The sequence below is a fragment of the Sus scrofa genome, chromosome 3 (genome assembly GCF_054392235.1).
Source record: "Sus scrofa isolate SSC_HxYL_T2T_F1_AM1 chromosome 3, Sscrofa_HxYL_maternal_Yorkshire_Landrace_v2.0, whole genome shotgun sequence".
Lineage (NCBI taxonomy): Eukaryota > Metazoa > Chordata > Mammalia > Artiodactyla > Suidae > Sus > Sus scrofa.
The window spans coordinates 139,266,164-139,293,802 of NC_139385.1; the positions used below are offsets into that span (position 1 = coordinate 139,266,164).

General features: G+C 53.8%; 1 protein-coding gene across 15 annotated transcripts in view; it reads right to left on the reverse strand.

Annotated features, from left to right (window-relative positions):
- The window catches only part of ASAP2 (ArfGAP with SH3 domain, ankyrin repeat and PH domain 2), a 164,301-nt gene that overhangs the window by 112,505 nt on the left and 24,157 nt on the right, over positions 1-27,639 (reverse strand). The window contains exon 1 of one of the 15 annotated variants that reach the window (XM_021087865.2): positions 10,416-10,521. The exons of 11 other annotated variants lie outside the window; for them this stretch is intronic. In XM_021087865.2, the coding sequence (XP_020943524.1) occupies positions 10,416-10,469 (54 nt within the window). In that variant the 5' untranslated portion in view covers positions 10,470-10,521. Of the gene's footprint in view, positions 1-1,350; positions 1,596-2,274; positions 3,897-10,415; positions 10,522-27,639 lie in introns of those variants that run through there. 3 more of the 15 variants (XM_085019998.1, XM_085019993.1, XM_085019999.1) reach the window with 3 other exon arrangements.

A 27,639-nucleotide genomic window follows, 5' to 3' on the forward strand; every position in this document is an offset into this window, starting at 1 on the left:
AAGTTAGATCATGTGTAGGGATTTCGTTCACGTTTCTGTTGAGGAAGGGGCTGTGGCTGAGACGGGGGAAAGAGCCCGGAGCGCCCAAAGCCAGGACGGCAGCCACACGGACCGCGGCGCGCCCACACGACCAGCCTCGACGGCTGCGGCTGTGCCGGAGGCGGGTGGGTCCGGCCTGGGGAAGACAGGGTGCAGACTGTGCGCGAGTGCCCGTGTGACCCAGGGAGGGCTCAGGGAGGCCAGGCTGAAGAACAGGACCCCGCCCTGCGGCGTCGGCCCCAGCGCAGGCCTTCTGAAACCACTAACTCGGAGAAACGGAAACAGGTGATGTCAACTCCAGCGTTACCAAAAGGCTTCACATCCTGATTCTCACTGCGGGGAAGAAGCTTCTGGGAGATGTGGGGAGAGCTGAGAGGGGAAAGGCAAATTTCAGCAAGACAGCTACGACCGACCAGAAGCAAAGAAAGGCACTGCCAGTCTCCCCGGCCCTGGGGCCCTGTTCCTGGAGGGGTGCAGGGGGAGGGCCTGGGTCCCCCGACACGTCCCACAGTGCCTTACTCCGCTCCCTGGGACCCACAAAAGAGCTCAGATGCAGGCAGGAAACGGGCTTTCTCAGGAGAGATTCCTCACGGACAAAATGGACCTCACGGCAGAAGGTGCCAGCACCCCTGCAGGAAGTGGGGGGCGGGGGGTGGACGGACGCAGCGCTGGAGCGGGGCTGGAAGGGACCTTCGCTGCGGAGCGAGGTCAGCCTTCCTCCTCTGCCCCGGGCCCAGAAGACAATGTAATCACAAGCCAGGCGGGTTTCCCCAGGAAACACGGGCGAGCCACACGAACTCCACTCGGGGAACATAAACAGGCCCGAGAGGGCTGTTCTCTTCTGAGCTCCCACGCAGACACGGAGCAGTAAGGCAGACGTCGCTCCGGCGGGGCCACCGACAGCCTCGGCGGGTCTGCGGGCGGGGCCCACCCCCATCCCTCTTGGCACAAAGGGCTCCACTCTCCCGGCTGGGCCTTCGGGCTGCCAACTGGCTGCCGAATTTGTGTTCTGTACATTCTCTACTCTTTCTGTTCGCTTCCCTCCCTCCCTCCCTGCAGGGGTCCCAGGCCAGGGATCACACCCGGCCCTCAGCAGCGCCCCCCCCACCCCACCCCCCGGCAGGGACGGCCTGCTTGCTTTCCCCCCACAGCCTGGAACGAGGACCGGAGGCTTGAAGCAACGCACGTGCTGGAAACAGGAAAAGCCAGGCCCCCCCTCAAGTCTCTCAACACCCCCAACACCCCAGCACTAACCCCCCAGGGTCACCCCCAGGATGACATCATAACGAAAAGAAGCCGAAAGAATGCAACCTAGTTCTGGTCCCTCCGGGGTGTCCTTTTGGCGAACGTGCCGAAAATCAACGGCTTTAGGATCAGACGGACGAGGTTCTAAGCCAGGCTCCCGGCAGCACCGTCTCAAATCAAACCGCTGCGCCTTTCTCACTCCCGTCCCTTCATCAAGAGGTGGGCGCGGTAACACCTGCTTCCCAGAACAAGAGCGGTGGCACGCACGGCCTGTCATTGCCAGTGTCCTCTGGTCTCCCAGGGGCTAAACCTACCACACACTTATCACCAAACCCAGCAGCTCTTCAGAAACCCCACCTCCCCAGGACCGTCCCAATCAGCAGGCTAAGTGTTTCCAAGTCTGATAATGAGAGAGAAACTAAGAAAAAGCAGCTTTGTAGCTCCTGCCAGCGTTTCACTCCCACTCCCGTAAGTTTTTTCCCATCGACTTAAATCCTCACAACTTTCCCTGGAGTGTCTCTGCGTCTCTAAGGGGCTAAGGGGCTAACACAGAAAAGACAGGCTCACGGGGCAGGCGGCCGCACAGGGTGCCCTGGGGTGACCCAGTGGGGGTGGCTCACCCTCTCTCAGCTTTAGCATTGAGGGAAGCAAGTGAGGAATTCCACTCTGGGAGCAGAGGGTACCTGGTGTCGGCCAGGCCTCGAGGCAGGCCTGCCACCTCCCAGCCGCAGGGCCACAGCTCTAGCGCTGCCCCCACTGCTGCCACCTGTGAGGGTGACAGTAAGGCCGGATGACGGCCAAAGCTCTACCGCTGTTTCCAGGGACCCGACAGCCACAGCGTCACTCAGATGAGGGCGGTAGCGTCTGAGAGACACACCTTTCCGTTCCGAAGACAGGAGGTGTGAGTCTAAAATCTACAGTCCCAAGCATCACACCTCCACTTAAATTCCACAAAGCACTTCAACATGCACCGGCCTGGGCAACGCTTACCTCTTGTGAGATCACCATGGGTTCTCCCCAGTCTAGAGCAGAAGACGCTGACTCAGAGTTCAAGGGACGTGCCCAAAGTCATTTATTTGGCTCCGAGTTTAATGAAAGGCTAGGAGAGCCCCCTCAGGCTGCGAGAAAAGCTTCCAGAAGTGTCATGTCCCCCGCCCACCCCCATGCGCTAACAGTCCAGCTTCCAGGCTGGAGGAGCGCCGGGGAGGGCGGCGGGCTTGTGCAGCTGCCCTACACCCCATCCTGTGCGTCCTCTGGGTCCCTCTCCATGAGGCTGGTGCAGGTGCCCGGGGGGAGCCACCCAGGACACCTGTACCCAGGCTGGGGCTGAAGCAGAGGGAGCTGGCTGACGGGTTTGGTGGGGTGACACAACCCAGGCCTGGCCTTTCGAGGGGACGACTAGGGAGACCACCACCACCTCGCTGAGTCCATCTTCCACTCCCCAGCTCCTGTTTCCCGTCCCGAAGCCCTGGCGCCCTGCCTGTGACGGGGTGGGAAGCAGAGGGGAGGGACGCCCAGAACGAGGAAGGGAGACACCCGCAGGCTGGCTGGGGCCCCGAAGCTGCCGGCCGTGCAAAGCTGCCCTCTAAATGCGGCCGAGTGAGTTTTCTGGGAAAGGACGGTGAACCTGCAGGTAAGGCCAACATGCTGGCTGGGTCCCCGTGCCCTCCTGCTTTCCACGAGTCATGAGCCCGACCTCGGTCCCCAGCCCCTCCCTATCCCCAAGGCCACATCTCTAGGAACTAAGCTCTTAGTTTCCTGCAACCCAAGCAGCGCAGCATCAGGGGAGGGGAAAGATGCACTGGGGAGGGAGGCCAGGGGGCAGCGGAACCAGCCGGCTTTTTCCTGTCCCGGGCCATGCACTCTGCCCCTCCCCCACTCCACCTTCTAGGGGCTTCTTCCCCAGTGGGCTCCCCCTGGGACCAAAAGGTGGCTGTCTGTGGGGAGAGATGGACAGAGCTTGGACATGCGCTGGACAGACACACGTGCAAAGGAGTGACGCCGGAGGGTGTGAAAAGAAGCCTCTGCTTAAACACACACAGAGAAGACAGTGTCCACTGTGCTGGAGGGAGAGGTATCCACCAACTGGATCCAACTGGGAGCAGTGGGCCTCTGGGGACCAGAGAGGAGGCACCGCGCAGGGACACTGCTGGCCTCGGTGCTTCTTCCTCCCTCCAAAGAGCTCTGCCACAGGCAGCACCCTCCACCCAGGATGCGAGCGGCAGGTGCTGCGGCGGAGCAGGGACAGAATGTGGGCCGGTGGGTCCAGGAGAAGAGAGGGTGACAGCAGCTCAGCAGGAAGAGCGGCCACAGGGCCAGCCTGGGCAGCAGGATGTGGCTGGACATGGGGACAGGTCCCTGTCACCGAGGGGCAGCTGGGGAGGCGGACAGGCAGCCAAAGGCAGGACTGGCTCTCGGCAGGCTGAGGCGGCTCCCAAGGGGCCTTATTTTCAGCATCTGGGAACGTGAGCGCTTCTCTCCAAGGAAGAGCTTCAGACCATTCATTTCACTTTCTTTGTTCTCCATCCAAAGAAAAGAAAATTCTAAATCCCAGCTAGCACAACAAAAGGGAGAGCGGGAACCGGTTCCCACAGCCCAGGGGAAGGCCCCCCTCCTGCCCACAAGGGGGGCCACAGAGCAGACCCCAGTCCTCCCCTCCCCTGTGGCGCGCGCGCGCGCACACACACACACACACACACACACACACACACACACACACACGGTCACTGCGGCGGCAATCCTCTGGGCAACTCCAAATGCTGAGTCCGAAAAACAGATGCTGCGTTTCATGGTGCTGTTTGTTCAGTCTGAAGGATGATGGGGAGAAGAGCGATGCAAAGACACGGAATGATATAAAAGTGAGGATATTCCCGATGAGCCCTGGGGCCTACCGCACAGCACCGGGAACTGGCTGTGACTGGGTCCCTTCACTGTACAACAGAAACTGAAGAAACAGAATAAATCAACCACACTTTAATTTAAAAAAAAAAAAATCCCCAAGTCCTAACCAAAAAAAAAGTAATGATATTGTATGTTGTTCCTCAGACCAGAATGCTGTCTGCTTTGAAGCTAATATGCAAAATATTTACCATCCCTCAAAAAGGCAAAGATACAAATTACTGACCCCTTCCTCAAGAAAACCGAGGAAGCTGCCTGAGTCCACAGACATTCTGCCGACAAGTGGCCAGATGGTGGACTGTGCCAAACAAGGAGGAGCCACCACCTAGCTCTGTCACCTACTCATAGACAAGTCACCTGGCCCCGGACAAGTCACTTCTCCTCCAAGGTTCCAGACGCAAAGTTCTAAGGAACTTTAAGACAATGTGCATTGCTGCTATCTTTCCAAAGAGGGATCACGACTGTTCCAGTACCCGTGATGTAACATCAGTTTTCCAGAGTAATAAGTAAGAATCCTGCCTGAGAGTCTCAGCAGAATCAGGGAACAACTAGCTAGTAATACTGCCAATAAGCCTATTCCAAAGGTAATAAGCACAAGTATTTGGTCATGGCAGGGAGTTCCCATCATGGCGCAACGGAAACGAATCCGACGAGGAACCATGAGGTTGCAGGTTCAATCCCTGGCTTCACTCCCTGGGTTAAGGATCTGGCATTGCCGTGAGCTGTGGTGTAGGCTGGCGGCTACAGCTTCAATTCAATCATAGCCTAGGAACCTCCATATGTTGCGGGTGCGGCCCCAAAAGACAAAAAAAAGTCATAGCAAAAAGTAATTTTTAACTAAAAATGCCACATTTCCCTGGTTTGGATTTCTCAAAATCGGAACAAAGATAAAGTGCATGTCAGTACAACTCAGCAACGTGGGCACACTGGCAGCAGGAGTAACAATGGCTCACACCTACAGGGCTCTTTCCACACACAGCGGACAGCTGCTGGTTCCGAATGCAGGGACGTTATCCTAACAGAGCCGAGGCTACGTGAAGTGGTTTCCCCAAGGCCACAGAGCCAAGAATGAAACCAAGATGCCACCTTTGTAATTTCCTTTTCAGTTCCAAAAAACACTTCCCTGTTATCTTAGCTGCTGTTCTTTCTGACCTCAGGTGCTCTTCCCTCCGTCTGTTCGAGGTAAACAGCTGTTAAAAAGACAAGCAGCAGCAAACCAAGAAGAGAAAGCTATTTTCCTTTGGGGGGAGATTTTTTCTAGAGCCTGCACTCGTTCTGCACCGCTGCTGCGGCAGCCATTCCGCTCGCGCGAGCCGGGGTTCACACCGCCGTGTGTGACCCGGTCCTTGCTTTGAAGGCCTGAGGTTTCTGAGAAAGCCCAGGCCAGGGAACAAAGCAGGACCAGCAGCTCCTTCAGAGCAGACCCCTGGCGTGTGTCTCAGACTCTCCGCACCCAGCACAGCATCTGACACCTAGAAATGCTCCGTGGACGCGGGATGAATGGGACCACAGGCATCTCCTTTCATTTATGCCCGACGACACTCGGCGGGCCGTCAGGGAAAGGTCTCCTGTGGGAGGTAAACACAGCCTGGGAAAGTGGCAGGTGGTCAGAGGGTGACGAGCCCTGGCAGGGAGGTCAAAGTCAAGCGATCAGGGCAGGGCGGGACAGGACACGCTCAAGGAACAGTCACACTGTGTCCCACTCGGCCGGTCTTTTCAGGGCCGCACCCACGGCACATGGAAGTTTCCAGGCTAGGGGTTGCATTGGAGCTACAGCTGCCGCCTACACCACAGCCACAGCAATGTGGGACCAAGCCACGCCTGTGACCTACACCACAGCTCACAGCAACGCCGGATCCTGGACCCACCGAGTGAGGCCAGGGATCGAACCTGCATCCTCATGGATACTAGCCCGGTGTGTTATGACTGCACCACAACGGGAACTCCCTTGGCCAGTCTTTTTAAACAGAGTGGGTTTAAAAGGTTATCTTACTAGAATACAGACTGATCAAATGCACACCATCACATCCTATAAACAGGATGGTCAGTGAAACCCACGAGGCTGCGTTCACGCATCTGAAACCGGCCACGTGGATGCCAGTGGCTAGTAGTTGCCCTTTGGTAATTTTTTAGTTATAACGAGATGGAGAAAAGTCTGAGTTCCAAATACAAATAGAAACAGGTGGTCACAGACGTTATTTTTTAAAAGCAGCCCAAGATATTCTTTACTTAAACTGATTCAAAAGCTTGGCAATAGTAAGAAACTGTTTCAACTCTCTACCACTGGCAGCATCTAATGCCTGCTTCCGTCCTTACCTCAAATACGTCAGAAAACAAGCACCTAAGACTTACGGCTACACTAAGCCTGTGTCAATACTACCTCAGCATCAAGCACGGGACACTCATTTCTTCTTGTACAACTGGCTGCTGCTTCGCCTGACATTTAAGTGAAAGTGGCCCAGGCGTACACATACGCGCGCACACACACACACGCACACGCGAAACACCAACCTTCAGCATCTTGATGCCCATGCTGCCCTGCTATTTTTTTCTGCTGTGATCACCCCAGAGCTGTGCTTAGCACATAGCTGACACTCAATAACACTGAGTAAATGAATGAATTGTGTCACCAGGACAACCAGAGTCTAGGACAGCTCTCCTCCTGCCCCATCTCTGAGAACCTGTCTGGCCTGTAAAATGAGTCACTGATGAGGAAGGCTGCGGACCTGCTGAGGTCCTTCCATGCATCCAGGGGCACACATGTCTCTTCATCGAAATGGCACTAAAACGCTCTCGCTGCAGAGCCACGTCCCTGGGCAATGCCAGGCTGAGCATCTTCTTCAACACCTGTCGTGCTGCCTACCAAGGGGCACCCAGACAAATCAGTGAGTGTGCACCCTCAGCTCATTCTTATCAAGAGTTTAAAATGTTCCAGGGGAGTTCCCGTCGTGGCGCAGTGGTTAACGAATCCGACTAGGAACCATGAGGTTGTGGGTTCGGTCCCTGCCCTTGCTCAGTGGGTTAACGATCCGGCGTTGCCGTGAGCTGTGGTGTAGGTCGCAGATGCGGCTCGGATCCAGCGTTGCTGTGGCTCTGGCGTAGGCCGGTGGCTACGGCTTTGATTAGACCCCTAGCCTGGGAATCTCCATATGCCGCAGGAACGGCCTAAGAAATAGCAAAAAGACAAAAAAAAAAAAAAAAAAAAGTTCCAGGCACAGCACCTCACTGCTAGGAGATGCAAACATCAGAGTACAAATCTTGGCTTTTGAAATTTTTCCAACAATTGCTGTAAATATTAAAGATAAAACCAGAATCGAGACCATGCCAAGCCCTAAAGAACCTCGGGGGAACTTCAGGGTCCCCACATCAGTTCTGCCCCCAGTTCCCTTCATAATCTGGGGCAAGTCCCACCATCTCTGAACACGGGGAGGGCATGAACCCTGTTAGTTCTAAGGGCACCTCCTAGAACCATCCACGACCATGGACACACAAACCAGAGCACTACCGCTTTACCCCGTCCTCACGGACATCAAATAAACTGTCTTCGTGGAGTTCCCGTCGAGGCTCAGTGGTTAACGAATCCGACTAGGAACCACGAGGGTGCGGGTTCCATCCCTGGCCTCGCTCAGTGGGTTAAGGATCTGGCGTTGCCGTGAGCTGTGGTACATAGGTCAAAGATGTGGCTTGGATCCTGTGTTGCTATGGCTATGGAGTAGGCCAGCGGCCTACAGATGTGGCTTGGATCTGGCATTGCTGTGGCTGCAGCATAGGCCAGCAGCTGTAGCTCCGACTTGACCCCTAGCCTGGGAACTTCCATATGCTGCGGGTGTGGCCCTAAAAAAGCAAATAGAAAAAGGAATTTATAGCCCGCAATTTACGACCCCTAGGCGGGGAACCTCCATATGCCGTGGGTGCGGCCCTGGAAAAGACAAAAAGACGAAAACAAACAAACAAAAACTGTCCTTGTAACAGGATGATGCGAGTCCACCTCTTTAAAACTCCAGAGGCGACGCTCCCACTGTGGCACGGCAGGTTCAGGAGCTGGCATTGCTGCAGCTGTGGTGGAGGTCGTAGCTGCGGCCGGGGGCGGGGGGGGGGGGACTTCTATATGCTATGGGTGTGGCAAAAAAAAAAAAAAAATCCCCAAACAAAGAACTATAGGAGAATTTTTTAAAGTAAATTGCGGGCTATAAATTTCTTTTTCTATTTGCTTTTTTAGGGCCACACCCGCAGCATATGGAAGTTCCCAGGCTAGGGGTCAAGTCGGAGCTACAGCTGCTGGCCTATGCTGCAGTCACAGCAATGCCAGATCCAAGCCACATCTGTGACCTACACCGCAGGTCATGACCACACCAGATCCTTAACCCACTGAGCGAGGCCAGGGATGGAACCCGCAATCTCATGGATACTAGTAGGGTTTGTAACCTGCTGGGTCACAACGGGAACTCCCAGGCTATCCATTCTTTAAATTTTTTCTGTAATAATGACTTTCCCCAGCTCCAAGGAATACCTGCAGTATCATTCGGCCGAGTAGATCTTTTGGAATCTAGTCTCAGAGGACTGTTACTTACGGGCTCTTGAGCAGCCCCTCCAGGGAGAACCATTCCCCGCTCATTATCAGAATCCCTGCCCGCCCAATCTGGGTCAGGATATGAGAAGGGGCTCCCACGGTGCAAGCCGGGCCAGACAGATCAAAGAAGTTATGCGACGGCCAACAGGGACGTGAAAAGATACTGAACACCCTCATCAGAGAAACAGAAACTCAAACCTCAGGGAGATTCCGCGACGCACCCGCTCAAGTGGCCAAAATGGATGTAAGGGTTGTGCCGGTGAGAGTGAAAATCGGCACAACCCTTTAGAAACCAGCCCGCCGGCGTCTTCCAGAGTCAAACATCCACCCAGCAGACGCACGACCCCGGAGCCCCATGCCCAGGTAGGTACCCAAACATAAATGAAGAGGAGATACGTCGACACCGACGTGTCTTCAGATGTTCATCAGAGTTTTAGGCGGAACAGCCCCAAACCAGAAAGGGCTCCAACGCCCCTCGGTGGGCGAGGCGCTGACAGTCACTGCGCTGCGTCACCTGACGACGTCACCGTGCGAGAAAAAGCAGTGATCCGGGGTTACAGAGACCGCGACGGGCGCCAGGCCCAGGTTACGGGTCGCAGGAGTCCACGTCTGTTCTCAAGAGCACGTGAAATTCTACCAACGACAGAGCCGGCGTGACAGAGTAGACGCGTGACACCGCGTGGACCTCAGAGGGCACTGATGACGGAACGCCCATCTGACACTGCCACGTCTGGCAAGACTCCCTGGGCTGCGCCCTTCACCCGGGTACCGCCTCCTCTACGCCCGTCGTCCCTCAGTTGGGCTGACGTTTCAAGAGGAAACAGAAACACGGGACGTGCGTCTCCTCCCGACTTTCCATCCCGCTTCCTTCTTTCTCTTCACCTGGGAAGAAGTCCAGCCTCCCCTGGCGACCCTTGCTTCACGCTCAGGACACTAAGAAACGCTCGGGACACCCGAGGACGGACGGCGGCGGCGGCACAGGACCCTTGGAGGGCTGGAGCCCGCCACGGAAGGTCAGCGTCGCTGGGCAGGGCGGCACGAGGCCCGAAATCTTCCAGGACCTTCCAAAGGCCTTGAAGACCGATTTCTCTAGGTTCGCTGGTTCCTAATCCCCTCAACACGAAGGCAGTTGCCAACGTCAAGGCCCCAGGCGTCTGTGCGCCCACCTGCCCACGGCCTGCCCCCCCAGCGAGGCCTGCCGCGTCTACGCAGCGGGCATCACCGGCTGTCCTGACAGGAGCTGGCTCTCCCGCCGGCCTCCGCGGGGGGAGCGCGCTGCAGGCCCCGCTTGGCGCCTCCCTGTCCCTACAGCCCCCCCCAGCCGACGGTCCGGCTCCTCACAGAAACGCACGGGAGAAACTCAAGGATGCGCACGTTAGCTTGTGAGAAAAATTCTTCCGAAGGAAGAAAGAAACGAGAGATGCTGTCACACACTTCCTGCCGCTAAAGTCCCTCGACTCCCCCCAGGCCGCGGTCCTGCTTCCTCCCGGGCGGCCTCCCTTCCTGCCGGCCGAGCAGCGCTCCAGCTCCAGGCCCTTCCCGCCGGCTCCGCAGGCGCTCGCTCCATCGCCCACCCCGGTTTCCTCCGGTCCCAGCACGGAGGCCCCAGCCAAGAGGTCCCCCCACGAAGCCCTCACGGCTCCTGTCCCCGGGCGGCCTTCACCTTCTCCCACAGGGCCCGGGGCCCACCAGCTGGGATGGAGGAAGAGGAACTCATCAGGGCAAGCAGCGCCTTTCCAGGGCACACAAAAGGCAGCCGCCTCCTCCGGTCACTGAACAGACAGCACCGGCTCGGCGGCCACTGGGGCGAGCGCCCTGCCACCCCAGCCTTCAGCGCCACCGCGAGGACACAGCCCGGAGCCCGGCCCCCGGGGCGCCGGGGGCAGAGCACGGAAGGTGGGCTCGGGCCCGCCCTCGCCGCGGCTCCCTTCTCAGCCCAGCGCCGCAGTGACAAACCACAGGGCCCACACGGTTCCCAGACGAAAGCCCCAAAACGCGACGGTCCAGCTCCCCACGACCTGCCGGCCGCCCGCCTTTCGTCTCTATCTCGGCCGTCCCGGCGCGGCCCCACACCCCGTTCCCGTCTCAGCACCTTCTCCAGGCCCACCCCTCCTCTGCCGGGGACGTGGGGAGGACAGAGGGGACGGGGAGGCGTCTCAGCAGCCCTCCCTCTCTGAGAAAGCCTGCTCTCAGCCTGCCCTGTCTGCTGTTCACTGGGGATCCACTGTCCTCCCCACGAGACGCCTCGTTCCTTGAGGGGGAGGCCCGCGTCTGATCCACTTCTGCCCCCGCCACACTGGGCTCCACGCCCTGCTCGCAGACAGCCACGACGGCCCCATCTGATCTCATGCCCACGGCCCTTTCCCCTCCAGCAGTCATTGTCTGATTCTATTGTTTAACTTGAGCCTGAGGAACAGGAAGAGATGCAACATCTCAGAGGCTGAGAGCAGCCCCTCCACCCTGACCCTGATTTACAGATTCCTGAGGCCACAGCCCACTCCCTGTTCCTCTTAGGCAGTTAACGGCCTGCAACCGTGTCTCAATGGCTATTTGTGGACTAGTTTAAACCAAACCCCACCACGCTATACGCTCCTTGGGCGCCAGGCAATGCGCCCCACATCCTCCGATACCAGCTGTGGCACGGGAAACCACTCTACACATGCCAGAGCTTGTTACGTGACTAAGACCAAGGGCCTGACGGCCGCATGGGACCCTGGGTCTGATATTCCCAGAGCCGTGCGTGATCCTGGGCATTGCCAGAACCCCGGGGATCTAGAAAGGACAGTGCAGTGAGCCTGCTTGGCACCTGTCCATTGCCCTGTGCCCAGCATGAAGTCAGCGGCCAAACATCACCCCTTGCATTATCAGTAATAACTGCCATGCGTGCAGTGCAGCGTACAGGCAACAGAGGGCTGGTCGGCAAAGCGGCAACGCCCTCTCTGTGTCAGGCGGGATGCTAAACGCTAAGAATGATGACGAAGGTGGAGCTTCGGTCCCGAGGCCATCATGCGTACCGTTTCAGCCTCGTACCAACCCCAGGAGGCAGTTCGGGGATGTATTATCTCCTCATTTTCCGGATGGTGAAACCGAGGCTCAAGAGATGAAGTCGGCTTCCCAAGTAAGAAAAACAGTACATGGAGTTCCCATCAGGGTGCCACAGAAATCGAATCTGCCTAGGAACCACGAGGCTGCGGGTTTGATTCCTGACCCCGCTCCGTGGGTTATGGATCTGGCGTCACTGTGAGCTGTGTGGCGTAGGTCAAAGATGTGGCTCGGATCTGGCGGTGCTGTGGCTATGGTGTAGGCCGGCAGCTGCAGCTCTGATTTGACCCCTAGCCTGGGAACCTCCACATGCTGCAGGTATAGCCCTAAAAAGACAGAAAAGAAAAAAAAAAAAAAAAAAAAAAAACAGAAACAGCACAGGTGGGAAGAGACACAAACTGTAAACTTGGACGTGACCCTAACTCCTGCCCTCCCTCCAGCACAGCGCACAGCCTGACGTGGCTGCGATCCTGTCACAGACCAGCCCAGACAAAACCCAGAAGGTTGGCAGAGTCACGTCCAGGGCTATCCCTCTCTGACCAGGGCCCGGGAGGTCCTGGCCTCCTCTGCCGGCGCAGCACAGCCAACCCCACTCAGCCAACGCGGGAATAGGGTCCCGCCTCCCGCGGCATCCGCTTTCGGAGCCCCCAGGGCGCCTCTCCTGCTGCTCCCCTGAGAAGGCCCACGTGCGGTCCCCATGACACCTGCCACCTCCTTCCCAGGAATTCTCCATACCTCAGCAAGGTCCCTCTGGAGGACACTCCTGACAGGCCCTGGGGAGTGTGGGTGACAGACACTCATGACAGCCCTCAAATCGCTCCCCATCTGAGTCTAAATGTGTGGTTCAAGTTTATTTTTAGGTTTTTATTTTTTCTATCATAGGTGATTTACCCTGTTCTGTCAACTTCTGCTGTACAGCAAAGTGACCCAGGCATACCCATTCTTTTTCTCACACTGGTTCAAGTCTGTAAGTTTCAAACCCTTTAGACACCACAATCATCACAGAAATGAAAACTGCTATCCGAGGACAGCTCTGCCACCGACTTTGGAGACGTGAGGGCAGAGGGGGCAGCCAGCGAGGGTTAAGGGGCAGGGTCAAGCCACAGAGCCTGGCACACAGATCAAGTTCACCCCACATTTCAGGTCCTTTGCGGCAAAATTCTGAGACAAAAGCCTCACATCAGAAGAGCAAGGCATTAGGCCCCATCGGCTAGAAAGAGGAGAGAAACCTGGGCTACAGATGCCCAAGGCCAGCCTGGCCCCACCACTAACTGGCTGTGTGGCCTTGGCCAAGGGGCAGCCTCTCAGCCCCTGCATCACAGAAGGGCAGCTGGCCACAGGAATGCTACAGTGAAATTTCCTCTAGACATAAATTCTAGGAGTCTAAGCTTCTGGGGGGGGGGGGGGAGGGAAATGACAAAAGTCGACAGACGGTATCATTTATCATAAATTTCAACATCTGGTTTTGGGGACAGGAAAATTCGCAGTGACAGATGAATGCCAAGGGCCAGAATCATGCAACGCCAACACTGAGCCCCTGGCAGAGTGGACAAGAGCAGTAGTGACCACCCCAGTAGGAATCTGGAGACACTAAAATCCATGATCAAAACAGGGCCGCTGAGCATAAAAAACTTACACTCTAACTGAAATATACAACCGACACGTCAAATGGTCCGAAAACATTTCCCAAGTGACTAGCGGACATGAGGGGATGTTACTGCTAGAAACAGAGTGAAGAGCAGCCAAAGAGAGCACATTCCCACACCCCCAAGGGCCTGTATCTGATGCCTTCCGGCCAGGCTCCCGGATCCCCCCGGGACCCTCTGAGCCGGGGGTGTGATCGGTGTTTTACAGGAGAAACAGAGGCTCACAGAGTTAACTCTCACTGGGTCACCTGGCAAGACAGTGGCAGAAAGCAGCACACTCACAGCCTGGACCGTGACCCCACAGCCCGCAGGCTAACATTTTCCTCATGCTTGAAAGATCCAGTTCTCCATAAACCGATGATCTGGGGAGGGGTGGGGAATGACACCAAAATACCAATGGCTAGTTTTTTAAAAACCATCCTGGTTGGAAATCCCACAGAAACCAGTTGTACACCGTCCTGTTTTCTGAAATAGAGAAGCCAGTGCAATTCTGCCTCTATTCTCAGGGTCCCGGGGAGCACGAGAGACTGCCTCGCCTGGACCACGCCGGACGGTTGGCGTGGAGGCAGAGCCGTGGCCGCCCACGCCGCACGGCCCGCCGGCTGTGCTTCACTCTTGCTGCCATCTGCCGCCTTCCTCAGCACCCATGGTCCGGCCCAGACTCTAGGGCAGCCAAGCTGAGGCCTCTTCTGGTGATTTCCAGTTCTGGGACATGTTCTAGATGGCAGGGGTCGCCAAGTGTCTGACCGCTAGATGAGAGGGGCATAATGATGCCTAAGGGCTGGGGACACATCATAAAAAGGTTATTAGGGTGTGTGTGTGCGGACAGGAGTGGAGGACGGGCCAGCGAGTGACAGCTTCCAGGATCCGCCGGGTTTGGCACCAGGACTTAACGCCTAAGAGACATGAAGTGGAGAGTTAGGAGGAGAGCCAGTGTGTCAGGGCGGGAGCTGTCACATGCACAAGAAGACACGGTAACAGCGCCCCTCCCCGGAACACCTGCTCCGTGCCTGGCGCTGGCCCAAGTGCCCTCTGAACACAGTTTCATCTAACTAGTCATTTAGGGAGTTCCTGCCACAGTGCAGTGGGTAAGACGCCAAGTACAGTGGCTCAGGTCACTGCAGAGGCATGGATTCGATCCTCAGCCCAGCACAGCGGGTGAAGGGATCTGGCATCACGTTCCCATTGTGGCTCAGTGGGTTAAACACCTGAAGTTGTCTCTGTGAGAACCCCTGGCCTCAATCAGTGGATCTGATTGGATCTGGCGTTGCCACAAGCTGTGCTGCTGTAGGCCTCAGGTGAAGCTCCGATTCCAGCCCCACCCCGGGAACGTCCATATGCTGCAGGTGCACCCGTTAAAAAAAAGAAAAGAAAAAGGAAGAAGGATCTGGTGTTGCCACAGCTGTGGGGTAGGCTGCAGCTGCGGCTCGGATTCAGGCCCTGGCCTGGGAACTTCCAGGTGCTGCAACTGCAGCCAGAAAAGAATAAATGATAAATAGGTAGTGACTTAGTATCATTCTCAAATTTCAGAATGAGGAAGTCGAGGACCAGACTGAGCGTCTAAGACCAACGACGCGTGAGCCAGTAAGCGGCAGAGGTGCCAACGTGTCCATGTCCCTTCCATTGGTTTCCACTCCCTAAAAGCCCCTCTCGCGGAGGCAGTCGGCAAACCCACAGAAGCCCTCAAATCAAAAAGCTCACCTACGGTCAGAAAGCAGCACATGAACTAACAAGGCCAGTATCCTGCCCGGCAGGCAAACCGCTAAGCCATCCCCTGGTGCTGATGCAGACAGCGGACCGCCTGAGACGCCCCGCCAGGGGCACGCGGTGCCAGGGCAGTGTTCCAAGGTGGTGCCCCTCTGGCAAAGGGAAGAGCCTCACCCTAACCGAGGAGCAGAGAGGTCAGCCAGCATGTCCTACGTGGGACACCGCCGAGGCGAGCGATGGGGGGTCAAGGCAGGGATCAAGAGCATGACGGGCAGGAGAGCAAAAAAAGGGGTATTGTACAAAAGGTTAACAAACTGAAGGCGTTTCGGGTTTTCAAAAAATTCTGGACCCGGGATGAAACCTTACATAGGATGGAAGGATTAAGTTTCACACAGCTTACCGGATGGGTGGTATCTGGGTTACTGAAAAGATACCCGCACGTCCAAAGGTGGTGAAGTCGTGTAGGGAGGACAGATCTGAAGAAGCTTTACAGAGACTCCCATCCAATGTTTTACTCGCTGATGTCAAAAGTTCTCCAAAGTCAAGCTGTTTATCAGGGATAGGGCCAAGCTCCCCCTGCCCCAAACCAGACCTCCTGGTGCCAATCCAGAGCTCCCTCCCTGCCCTGGAGGGCCACCCTCCTGCCCTCTTACTAAATTTCACTAACCACCTCCTCTACATACTGGTTTTAAGTCCAACCCTCACGGAAGGTGGGGCTCCACACCACAGCCACCGAAACATCTAGAAACGCCCTCCCACCAGGCAGCCTAGACTTTCTCGGACCAGCTCTCTGTACGAGAAGCAAGCATAGCCAGCCCCTGGAATCGCTATTAATAGCAATAAGATTATTATCACCAACTAGTCCTGCACCTCGATCATGGGCGGCGTCCTGGGGGAGGCATTCAATCTGCCTTCTTGCTTCTGATCCTCCCGACAACCTGCAGAGTGGGAAGCAAAGTCGACCTGCTCCAGGCCACCCTCCCGATAAGAGGGAAAAGTTGACTTTGGAGCCTGACCTTCTACACCACAGCAGGTGTTCAGCGGGTGCTGGCACAATGCAAACACACACGAGCACCACTGCGTCGCCAGGCACACCAAGCAGTTTACGTCCGCAGAAAGCCTAAATCATCAGGGCTAAGCTCGGCTGCTGATGACGCTTGACGAAGGGCCCAGGGAAAAGGTCTTTCCTTCATGTCACATATTCCAGTGACACTGTGAACAAACACACATTCAGCCCCCCCCCCCCCCCCCCGCATAAGCACTCATGGGCTCCTGGTAAAGGTTCAAGGCGGACCATTACGCAGGAGCTACACCGTGGCACCACCCGAGAGCCCAGCTCGTGGGTCTGCCCTCCAAGCAAGATCAGAGCAACTGGGACAGAGGGGCTTAACAGGAAACCGGCCACAATTTAGGCCGAAGTCCACTTGTTTCATGAGAGTTCACCACACCACAAAACCCGGGCTGGGGGCTAGAAATACGTTCTCCTAGGGGTTTTTTTTGTCCTAGTCCCATCTTAAAGCCTTAGAACTGTATTCCAAGATTTTCCAGAGCCCTCTCTGCCTATGTAGACTAACAGGCACTTAATATTCCAAAATCGAGTATTTTAACTTACTCCTAATCTTAACGGCTTGTTAAAGCCTCAATAGCTTCAAATTCCTTAATGATGAGTTTATATAAAGGTAATTTTTTTCAACTAATTTCCCAAAGGAAACTTTGTATACAGCCTTCAATAAAAACTAACAGAGGAAGATAATATGAGAAAAAGAAAAATATATGTATGACTCAGTCACTTGGCTGTACAGCAAAAATTGACAGAATACTGCAAACCAACTATACTTTAAAAAATCAAAAAGAAAATGAACACACATGCACCACCTCTCATTTTGGGGAACACATTTTGCTGGCTGTATTTACCACACTCTTTCCTAATTACTTCTACCTGCCCCTTACAAGCACACCGTGAGCCTTGGTAGGTCCATATTTATAGACCGCTCAGCAGCTAGCAGAGTGTACAATCAAACTGATTGACGAGTAAATAAATAAGTGAATGAAAGAATACACACCACAGTGACCCAGCTGCTCCTTTGTTCTGCCTCAAATTAGTTCAGGTATAAACAAATCAAGTGTTGGCTTCTCGAAATAAATGCCACCTCCCTGAAAAATACCGTATATCTTTGATTTTCCACCTAACTAGATCTTAAAAGTTATTTCGATTAAAATTCATCTGCATGACACAGTAAGCAGATGCTTTTTTAAAAAATACCATTTTAATAGTTCCTCCTTTGACTCAGTTCATCTGAGTTCCTATATCAACAGTGATTATACTTATGAACAAAAAATGTGCATTATAAGAAAATTTTAGGTTGTTGGAAACTGAAGCACAAACCTTTGTCCCACACGGCTTCTCTCCCTAACGCATAAAGTCGTCATTCAGGGTAGACAGCAATAACATACACAAGGCTGCTTGTGCACCTTCTAGAAGCAAAACTTTGTTTTTTATGTTACTGGGCCTCGGTTACATCCACGCAGCTGAGGCTCACCAAGGACCGGAGGAAACCTAACAGCCTCACCTGACAATCCGCACACAATCAGAAGCTGCTTCCCCCAAGTCATGCTGCCCCAGGGAGGGCGATTTTCCTCCATAAAGGAGGGAGGAAAAGAAAGAAAATTTAAAGCACAAAGGGAAAAGAAAAAAAGGTGATAAAATGGCCAGGAGCTGTGGATTCTCTCCTTGAATCGTCCTGGAACCATAAGGAGGACCAGGCCCTTGGAGGCCCCCCCCCCGCTTCTGACAGTGATCTGGCCACCAGTGACTCTCCCCAAAGGCTTCCTAAAGAAGGCCCAGCAAAAGGATGCCACACTCGGTTCCAACACAAGATGTTCATTCCAGGCCAGGCTGAGAGCACACCAAGCACGAGCAGGCTGGACGCAGCTGTTTCACTACTGGGACTACTCATGGTTTGTGGCATCTCATCTCCCAAGGGCTGATCCTCCCAGAAGAAAAGACTTACAAAAGCAGATCGGATCTCGGAAGCTCCCGTTGTGGCTCAGTGGGTGAAGAACCCAACCAACCAGTATCCATGAGGATGCGGGTTCGATCCCTGGCCTCATTCAGTGCGTTAAGAATCCAGGGTTGCTGTGAGCTGTGGTGTAGCTCGCAGATGCGGCTTGGATCTGTGTTGCTGTGGCTGTGTGTGGTGTAGGCTGGCAACTGCAGCTCGGATTTGACCCCTAGCCTGGGAATTGCCATGTGCCGTGGGTGTGGCCCTAAAAAGCCAAAAAGTAAAAATATAAAAATATAAAAGCAGATCTCCAGAGGCTGCTACAAAACCTTAGTGCGTTGATTCGACGTGCACCGTATGCCAAATGGTGCTGGAACAGCAATGGCCAGTCTCAGTGAGCAAGGGAGCGTGCACTTCCGGTGGCCCCGGCCAGGTTAGATTTTATCTGTGAACCACCAAAGCACACTCCCAGGAGATCACAATCCAAACAGAACGCCCATCACTACTGTCTGGACAAAAAAGTAAAGTTTCTTTCCAGCACAGAGCACAGACCTCTGCCCTCACTTCCAAGACAAGAAACACACACACACCGAGCACCTGTGAAATAGACACTGTACCTTCATCTCCTTTTTCCATATGAGGAAACTAAAGCTAAAAAAGATCAACCACCTTGCTCAGAAGGGCAGCGCCACCAAACCGTAGAATCAGGTTTGAAATCCACATGTGTCTGTCCAATAACACAGTCCTTGGTCTAAGGTGCTGCCATAAACACTAAACTTATTTGGACCCTAAAACAAGCAAGCAGGGAATCCTCTGCCGGCCAGTCCTTCGCCTTCTCGTTGTCTGAATTCATCCTCTGAAGCCTAGCTCATTTCTTTCTCTCTTCTCCCTTTCCTTGGTTTAGCATAGTATCTGGCATCAAGTAGGTGCTTAATAAATGGTGGCCGAGTTGAAAATATGTACGTCCACAATAGGAAAATTACGGGATATTTTCTGGCTGAGGCACGAGCATTTACTTACATCGGTCAATTTCATTTCCATATATACGTACACACACCCAAGTCCACCTCCGGACAAGGAGCTCATAGTCACACCACACACAGCTCAGCGCACATAGCGGCAAGAGGCTACGGCATACCGGAAGAGCTTTCGTTGAAAACTCTTTAGGCAAATACAGAGTGAATGTTTCACGTGCAGAATCATTCCACCCCCGTTCTACAACGCCGACCTCACTGCTCAATGTGGATAAAATATCTTCCTGGACAAACGCTGAATTAAGAAGGAAGACTGCTGTTCATGAAATAAATGTGAGCTGATAATACTTAGTTTGGGAATGCATTCCTCCCCCCCCGCCCCTTTTTTTCTTTTTAGGGCTGCACCTGTGGCATATGGAAGTTCCCAGGCAAAAGGGTCGAATTGGAGCTACAGGTGCTGGCCATAGCCACAGCCACACCAACACGGGATCCAAGCAGCATCTGTGACCTACACCACGGCTCACAGCAACACTGAATCCTTAACCTACTGACCGAGGCCAGGGACTGAACCTGCATCCTCATGGATACTAGTCGGGTTCTCTTCCGCTAAACCACAATGGGACCTCCTGGGAATATATTCTTGTACTCATCCTGATATTCAGACAGGTCTGTGAACACGAACTATGAAAATCTCATCTACAGTGCCCTAGGAAACAGTCTAGGGTTTTGCATCTTGACTTAATTCCTTTCCACAAACCACCCCTAGAGGAGTATAACTACAGGGAAAAGAACTCAACTTGGAAACGAAAGACCCAGATTCAAATCTAACCCTCCTTCCCATCAGCCACGTGGCCTTGGAAAAATCTCAAACCTCTCCATCAGTTAAAAAAATGAGGATACTGCCTATTTAAAACTTTTAAACCATTTAGATGGCTCGAAATGGTTGGCATATAAATAAATGCTACTCAGTTAAATGTCTAGGGAGACGGAATTTACTTCTCTTACCTTCCAAGAAGCAAGACCTCAATTTCCTCATTTGTAAAATGAAGGAAAGAGTACCTACGCTTTTGGGTTGTCATGAGAATTAAGAGGTCATATAGACTAGTGTCTGGCATAGAATAAAGTTTATGGAACAATTCGCTGTTATTTTTTTCCATACACGCATGGCTTCACGCTACCCAAAATACAATGAAATAGTAGAAAGGTTAACAGTTATACTTACGCAGATCAGACCCCACTGGAGTTACTATTTATGAAGAATAACTGCTGTCAATAACTCTAAATGTACTATACAATTATGAAGTACAGTGAGGAGAGGGTGTGGAGAAAAGGGAACCCTCCTGCACTGTTGGTGGGAATGTAAAATGGTGCAGCCACCACGGCGAACAGTATGGAGGTCCCTTGAAAAAAACTAAAAACAGAAATACCATATGATCCAGTGATCCCATTCCTGGGCATACATGTGGAGAAAACGCTAATCTGAAAAGATACACACACCCCAATGTTCATAGCAGCCCTGTTTACAAGAGCTAAGACATGAAAGCAACCTAAATGTCCACCGACGGATGGATAAAGCAGATGAGGTGTGTACACACGTACACACACACACACACACACACACACACACACACAATGGAATACTGCTCAGCCATTAAAAAGGATGGAGTAATGTGATTTGCAGCAACATGGATGGATCTAGAGACTATTACACTAAGTGAACTAAGTCAGAGAAAAACCAATACCATATGACATCACTTATACATGGAATCTTAAATATAATACGAATGAACTTTCAAGACAGAAACAGACTCACAGACATAAGAAACAAATTAATGTCTACCAAAGGGGAAAGGGGGTAGAAGAAGAGATACATTAGGAGTTTGGGGTTGGCAGATACAAACCACTGTATGTATAAAATAAACAGCAAAGTCCTACTGCATAGCACAGGGAATTATAGTCAATATCACGTAACAGGCACTAATGGAAAAGGAAGGGCAGCTGATCCTCAAACCCCAAAATGATGACATGAGAGCTGTGCTCACCCTACACATAAGGCTTCCACTCCACAGGGTAGTCACAGCATTAAAAATGTAATGCAATTCACCACATTACAAGCTAAAAATGGAAAGCCATATGGTCATTTCACTTGATGCAGAAAAGGCATCTGACAAAATTAAACACCCATTCATGTAGGAAAATTCTCAGCAAACTAGAAATAGAAGAGAAGCTGATAAAGGGCTTATGGAAGATACCTACAGCTATGTCACATTAGATGGTGAAAGACTGAATGCTGTCCCCTAAAGATCAGGAACCAGGCCAGGATGCCCGCGCCCCTGACCGCTTGGCGCTGTACAGCAGCGCCTAAGCGCAGGGAAGCAAGCAATACACGGCAAACAGCAAGGAAGGAGATACAACGTGTTGCTCACAGATGGAATGATCTTTCATACAGAAAATCCGAAGGAATCCACGAAAAGGCTACTAGAACCACCACTGGGCTAGTTTCACGCAGGAGCAAACGCTGGGGGTGGCAGAGTGTTTCACGTCATTATCTGGGCGCTGATGACATGACTGTCTACTTGGCAGAGTTCACTGACTGGCACCCTTGACCCCAGGGGATGTTATTCTCTGTAAACCACGCCACAATACAGCTGACCCCAACAGGAAACCCGGGGCCACTCCCTCCGCACACAAACGCAACCCTGCACTCAGAGGCCCCGAAAGGCTTCCGGCGCTGTGGTTTCCCGGCCCGTCTCGAGGGGGGATTTCTGACTAGGAGATCAGAAGAGGCCCTGGAGGGATGGCAGTGGTGCGGGGATGAAACACCTTCTGCACGAGGCTGTAGGGATCAGGATTCCGCACAGCCTGCAGAGACACAGCTTTCTAAGGAGGAAGCAGCTGCAGCCAGCGAGGCTGTGCAGGGCACACGTGCCACAGAGACCTGGCGTGTCAGAGCCCGACGGGCCACCTCTCCAGGGGACCCCCATCTGGCTCTCTGACACGACAGGCAAGAAAAGTGAGGCTCCAAGAAGAAGGGGTGACCTGCCCAAGAGAACACAGACGTTTCTACCAAAGCCCGAAGGAGATGGGGTTTTATAACAGCGGAGCAAAAACAAAACGGTGCTGTGTGACGTGAATGTGTAGCTTACGCGCAGTGAAGAAATTACAGCAAATGAAAGATCACTGCACAGCCTGTCCAGCAGCAACGCCAGCAAGTGCTGGAATCCGGATGCAAACCCCGAATCAGAGGCAAGGGCACCCCGTCACCACCTCTGGCCGTGAAAGAGGGAAAACCACAGGCCACACACACACAAGACACCCCCACACAAGACACACGTGTCCACAGAACCGCACCCGTGGTCCACACGGCAGACACAGAGCACCCCCCGCCCCGCTCCCCACCAACTCCTTTGCCCTCTTCCGCTGCTTTTATTTTGGAATAGGTTTTTAAGACTATTTTCAAACGCTACCTGACAGAATACTAAGAGCCTACTGTGTGCTCCGTGCTTTTTACCAGGAGAGCAAGATGCAACCCCACTGTTCCTGGTGGCTCAGAACCCAGCCCTTCAATCCCATAGCTGCCAGGCCAGATTCTTCCTAAACTGCAGAAGGAAGGAGAATCATCCCAATCTTTCCAAAGATACATGCGAGTTTTTATCTAAAAGCCGCAATGTGCGAGTTCCTATTGCGGCGGCGCAGCGGAAAACAAACCCAACTAGGATCCATGAGGATGCAGGTCTGATCCCTGGCCTTGCCCAGTGGTTAAGGAGCTGGGCATTGTCGTGAGCTGCGGCGTAGTTGCAGACGTAGCTCGGATCTCATGTTGCTGTGGCTTCGGTGTAGGCCAGCAGCTACAGCTCTGATTCAACCCCTAGGAACGTCCACATGCCACAGTTGCGGCCCTAAAAAGCAAAAAAGAATACAATACAATAAAATGCACAATGTAAGTGAGAAAGGTCTCAATCCAGCTTCAAGATCCTCAGATCTTCTCCATTTTCACTTACTTTTGAAAAGCAAAAGCCAGAAAGCAACAGTAACAACCACAGCACACACAGAAACAGGGATTTCCCTCTCCTTTTTACGCTTCTACTCACGCAAGCCAGAAACTTGGGTGTTTTCCTGGGTTCCCACCCCTTCCTCAGCCGCCACAGCCAAGGGCTCCGAGTCTCATCCCTCCTGTCTGTTTCTCCAAGTCGGCCCTTCCTCTCCATCCCCCAGCTCCTGCCCAGGCTCTGACCTCAGCCTTTCACCTCTGAACCCTTCCCAGCCTCTCCCTGCTCGTCTGCCCCTCTCCCTGCTCGTCTGCCCCTCTCCCTGCTCCCAGCCTCAGAGGGATCGTTCCGGCTCAGATCTTGCCCCGTCCCTGTCCTTTTGCTCAAAAGCCTGCCAGAGCTCCCCAAGCAGGATGAAGTCTAAGCTCTTCTGCTTAAGGCACAACTTGAAGAGATAAACTAGAAGTCAACACATTCTCAGAAGCAAATAAACACCTTTTATTAGACACCGGAAAGGAGAAGGAGAAAGAAAAGCCGAGAGAAAAAAGGATTTTAATGGTGTTGGAAATAAACTACAGTTCCAAATTTTAAAGGCAGGACATTAAAAGAAAAAAAGATGCATCATGTATCTCTCATACACACACACAATAATGGGGTAATAGGCTACCTTTTTATTCTTTATATTTTTGTATCTTTAAAATTCCCTTTACCTCTCAAGTGGAAAGTCTTCCTATTTTTACAGACACCGAATTAAGATTTTTAAAAATGCAGATGATTATAAATACATTACATTCAAACTCTTTATATCAGTAGTAAGGCAGTTTTAATTTTATTAATTTTCATATCATAAGATTATCAAAATATACCCTAGAGAAGGTCATCGGGCATTCTGCACAGCGCAAGGTGAAAGGGCAGAAAAAACAATACAGGCAGAGACGAGAACTTGTCCGAGGTTTAAGAGGATCAGCACTTGAACGCAACTCTCCGAGGGTCGTGGTTGCCTTACTACAGCCAGGCGCCTGCAAACCACGCTCTTCACCTGACGGCACCCGGCTTATGAGACTTCCTCAGTCATCGTCATCCTGTCCCCATGAAGGAGAAACTCGGCCCTCCAGGAAGGACCCTCCCTCCTTTCACCAGGGAAGCTGAGCCAAGTGCAGCTGGGGTACAGGACGTGCCTTCCCCCCTCGCCTCGGGCACTTGGCGACCTTCTAGCCCAAGGGCTCTCAGCGCCACACTGGTGGCATCTGGGCTGCCCTGTGCCCTGCAGTATGGTCAGCAGCACCCCTGCCTCCACCCACGGGAGGCCCTGGGCTGCAGCAACCCAGCACACCTCTGGACTTGCCCAAAGGCCCCTCGGGGGCAAAAGTGCCCAGGCGAGCAGCTCTGGTCGCCTTTTGTTCTGGTCTAATCCAACCACCCTCACGGTCAAGGGAAAGCATCAAGGCCGCATCCTCCAGCAAAGTCCTGCAGGTACCACCACGGCCTCATCCTCCAGCAAAGTCCTCCGGGTACCACCACCACGGCCACCTCAGGGTTAAGAGTCTCTGCCTAAACAGCCTGACTTGTTTTCTAAATGTTCCCATCATTCTGCCAAGGGGCCCAACCCTGCACCACAGCAGCCAGCACCTCCTACCCCAGGGCCCACTGCCCCGTCTAAACCTCGGGCCAGCCTCCCTGGGCCCGCCCTCCCCGCAGCTCAAGTTCGGCTGCTCCGGCTTTTCTATCATCTCACTGCCTGAAGCATCAAGCTTTCCCATCAGCCTGCCAGAAGGCCTCGGGCCATACAAAAGAGGGCCAGCGCAGGAGGATTTAAAACATCCGGCCTCTGTCAGGACGGGAAGGCCAATCACACGAGCTGGAGTAACAGCAATCCGTGGTAAAAGCAGACCGTCCCAGGGAAGGCCAGCGGGCCACGCCGCGTGCGCCATGTGCCCTGAGCGGCCTCGGCCACTTCCCCACCTCTCCAAACCGTGCTCAGCCCGGGGCGCCTGGCCCACAGTCCTTCCCAGCCACCCTGGTGCCCCTGAGGTCAGGCCGTCTGTTCGGTTCAAAAGGCCATCCAACCCAGCCAGGTTCAGAGCTCCAGGCCCCACCTCGAAGTCGACTAATTCCACCCTTGGTCACTCTGCAGCCGCACACGGGTCCCTGCCTCCAGCGCAAGAGGGAAAATTCCAGTGGGCACACAGGGGGTGGAGGCAGGGCACCACGGCCTCTGGAGCAGTGCCGCTCACGGGAGAGGCGGTGGTGAGGCCGGGGGGCGGGGGGTCTCTGGGGGCAGCGGAAGAGCACCTCGCATCACCGGGAGCACAGCGCGCGCCCCCCCGAAATTCCTCCCCACACTTCCCCAAACAGGATGTGTCCCGTCAGTGAGTCATGAAACACAGGGTATTTCTAGAAATCCACTGGAAGGAAGGTGTGGGAGAAAATTTCTAAAGACGGGGAACAAAAAGACAATATACAAAGCTAATGAGGTAGTCCCAAGGCCGGACGTGGGCTCTGCTGGGCCAGCTGCGACCTGGCCCCAGAGTGGTGGCCAGCCCTTCATCTCATTCCTCCCGCAAGTGTCCCACCCACGGACCCCCGACAAAGCCACCTTCCTGCACCTTGTCACACCTCCCATCTGGTCAAGCCTGGGCTTCGGAACGGATTAGAGCCCCAGCCTCTGGGGCCATCAAATGGGGCTGTACCTGTTTAACAGCTGGTGCATCCGTACTGGGTGCGTCAGGCCTGCCCCCCCCGCCCCTGCCAAGGCTCCCTGGTGCCCACAGGAAGTGAGCTCCGTTATCAGCGCTCTGCGAGGACCCTCGGCACAGGCTCCTGCGCATCTAGGGTAACTCGTGTTCCATCTTCTCGCCCCCCAGATGCGGGAGCAGCACCAGCGGCCAGGAGCCCTCCCCACGCGGCAGGCTCGGAGCCAAATGTTCTCCATGGGTCTTCTCACTTAATTCTCACAGCAACCTGTGCCGAGGCAGGACTGTGATCAGGTCTCCCACTCTTGGAAACCGAGGAGAGCGTCAAGATGAAACGCGTGTACTCAAGAGCCGGAGCGTCTGGGCTTGAAGCTCTGGCTTTACTACCGCCTCTCTCAGGGATCCCGGGAGAGGGACTTCAGCTCTGTGTGTCCCAGTTTCCTCTTCTTCAAACGCGAGGATGACAACGGCACCTCCCCACAGAGTTGTCCTAAGGACTAAGTACATTTAACTTGCGTTAAGTGCCCAGTGCCTGGCACACAGTAAGCACGACGTGTTTGTTGAATCAGCCTACGGAGGTGAGCATATTTGCCTGTGGTCATACAGGCATTAACTGGTGAAATCGGTGTTTGGGTCCAGGTCCAACTGGCTTCAAAGCAGAGGCTCTAATCATTGCGTGGGCTCAGAAATAGCATGAAGACAGACGCATGGGAACAGACTTTCTCATCCAGCTCTGCGTTCCTGCAAAGCATCCTGGTCCCAGGCCGCCACACAAGTTTCAGAAGTGCTTCAAAGTGGAGTTCCCGTCGTGGCGCAGTGGTTAACGAATCCGACTAGGAACCATGAGGTTGCGGGTTCGGTCCCTGCCCTTGCTCAGTGGGTTAACGATCCGGCGTTGCCGTGAGCTGTGGTGTAGGTTGCAGACGCGGCTCGGATCCCGCGTTGCTGTGGCTCTGGCGTAGGCCGGTGGCTACAGCTCCGATTCAACCCCTAGCATGGGAACCTCCATATGCCGCGGGAGCGGCCCAAGAAATAGCAACAACAACAACAACAAAAAGACAAAAGACAAAAAAATAAATAAATAAAATAAAAATTAAAAAAAAAAAAAAAGAAGTGCTTCAAAGTGTTACTAAAGGAGTCTCTGCAAAGATATCATAAACACTAAAGAACAGCAGGGCCTACAAAAGAAGAAAATACACAAAGTTCCAACTTACCATCAACTCCTGCGCCACCCGAGGGACTCTTCAAAGTCCCAGCATGACAGCAGCCTACATCAAAACCGTCCCATGGACATCGGACTGCTATCACCAAGACAACCCCGGGTGACCTCCCGGTCCTCCTGGACCATAATCAGTTGACTCACCGCTTTAAAGCCAAGTCTCATAAACGCTCTAACTCCAAACTACTTTGGTCCCACTGAGTGAAAGAAATGGGGAGCAGCCATCTGCCCTCCTACTAAGCAGCGACCGAGAAACATACGAGGAGCCCCTCTGGAGGAAGACACAGAGCAGGGCTGGGCACACGTCCAGCCGCGGAACCCCCGCCTCCGTAGGCGAGAGGCAACCTCGACCCCTGCCGTACAAGTTCCTAGGAACTGAGCCGCTCAAACGTGTGCCTACTTTTTCAGCGATCTACAGTCGCTAATGCAGCTTTTCAAACACTGCCTTCTAAGAATCAAGTCTCCTCCCTACAGCCAGAGAAATAAGATTTCTGAGAATCAGGAGTTCCCGTCGTGGCTCAGTGGTTAATGAGCCCGACTAGTATCCATGAGGCCGTGGGTTCAATCCCTGGCCTCGCTCAGTGGGTTAAGGATCTGGCGTTGCCGCGAGCTGTG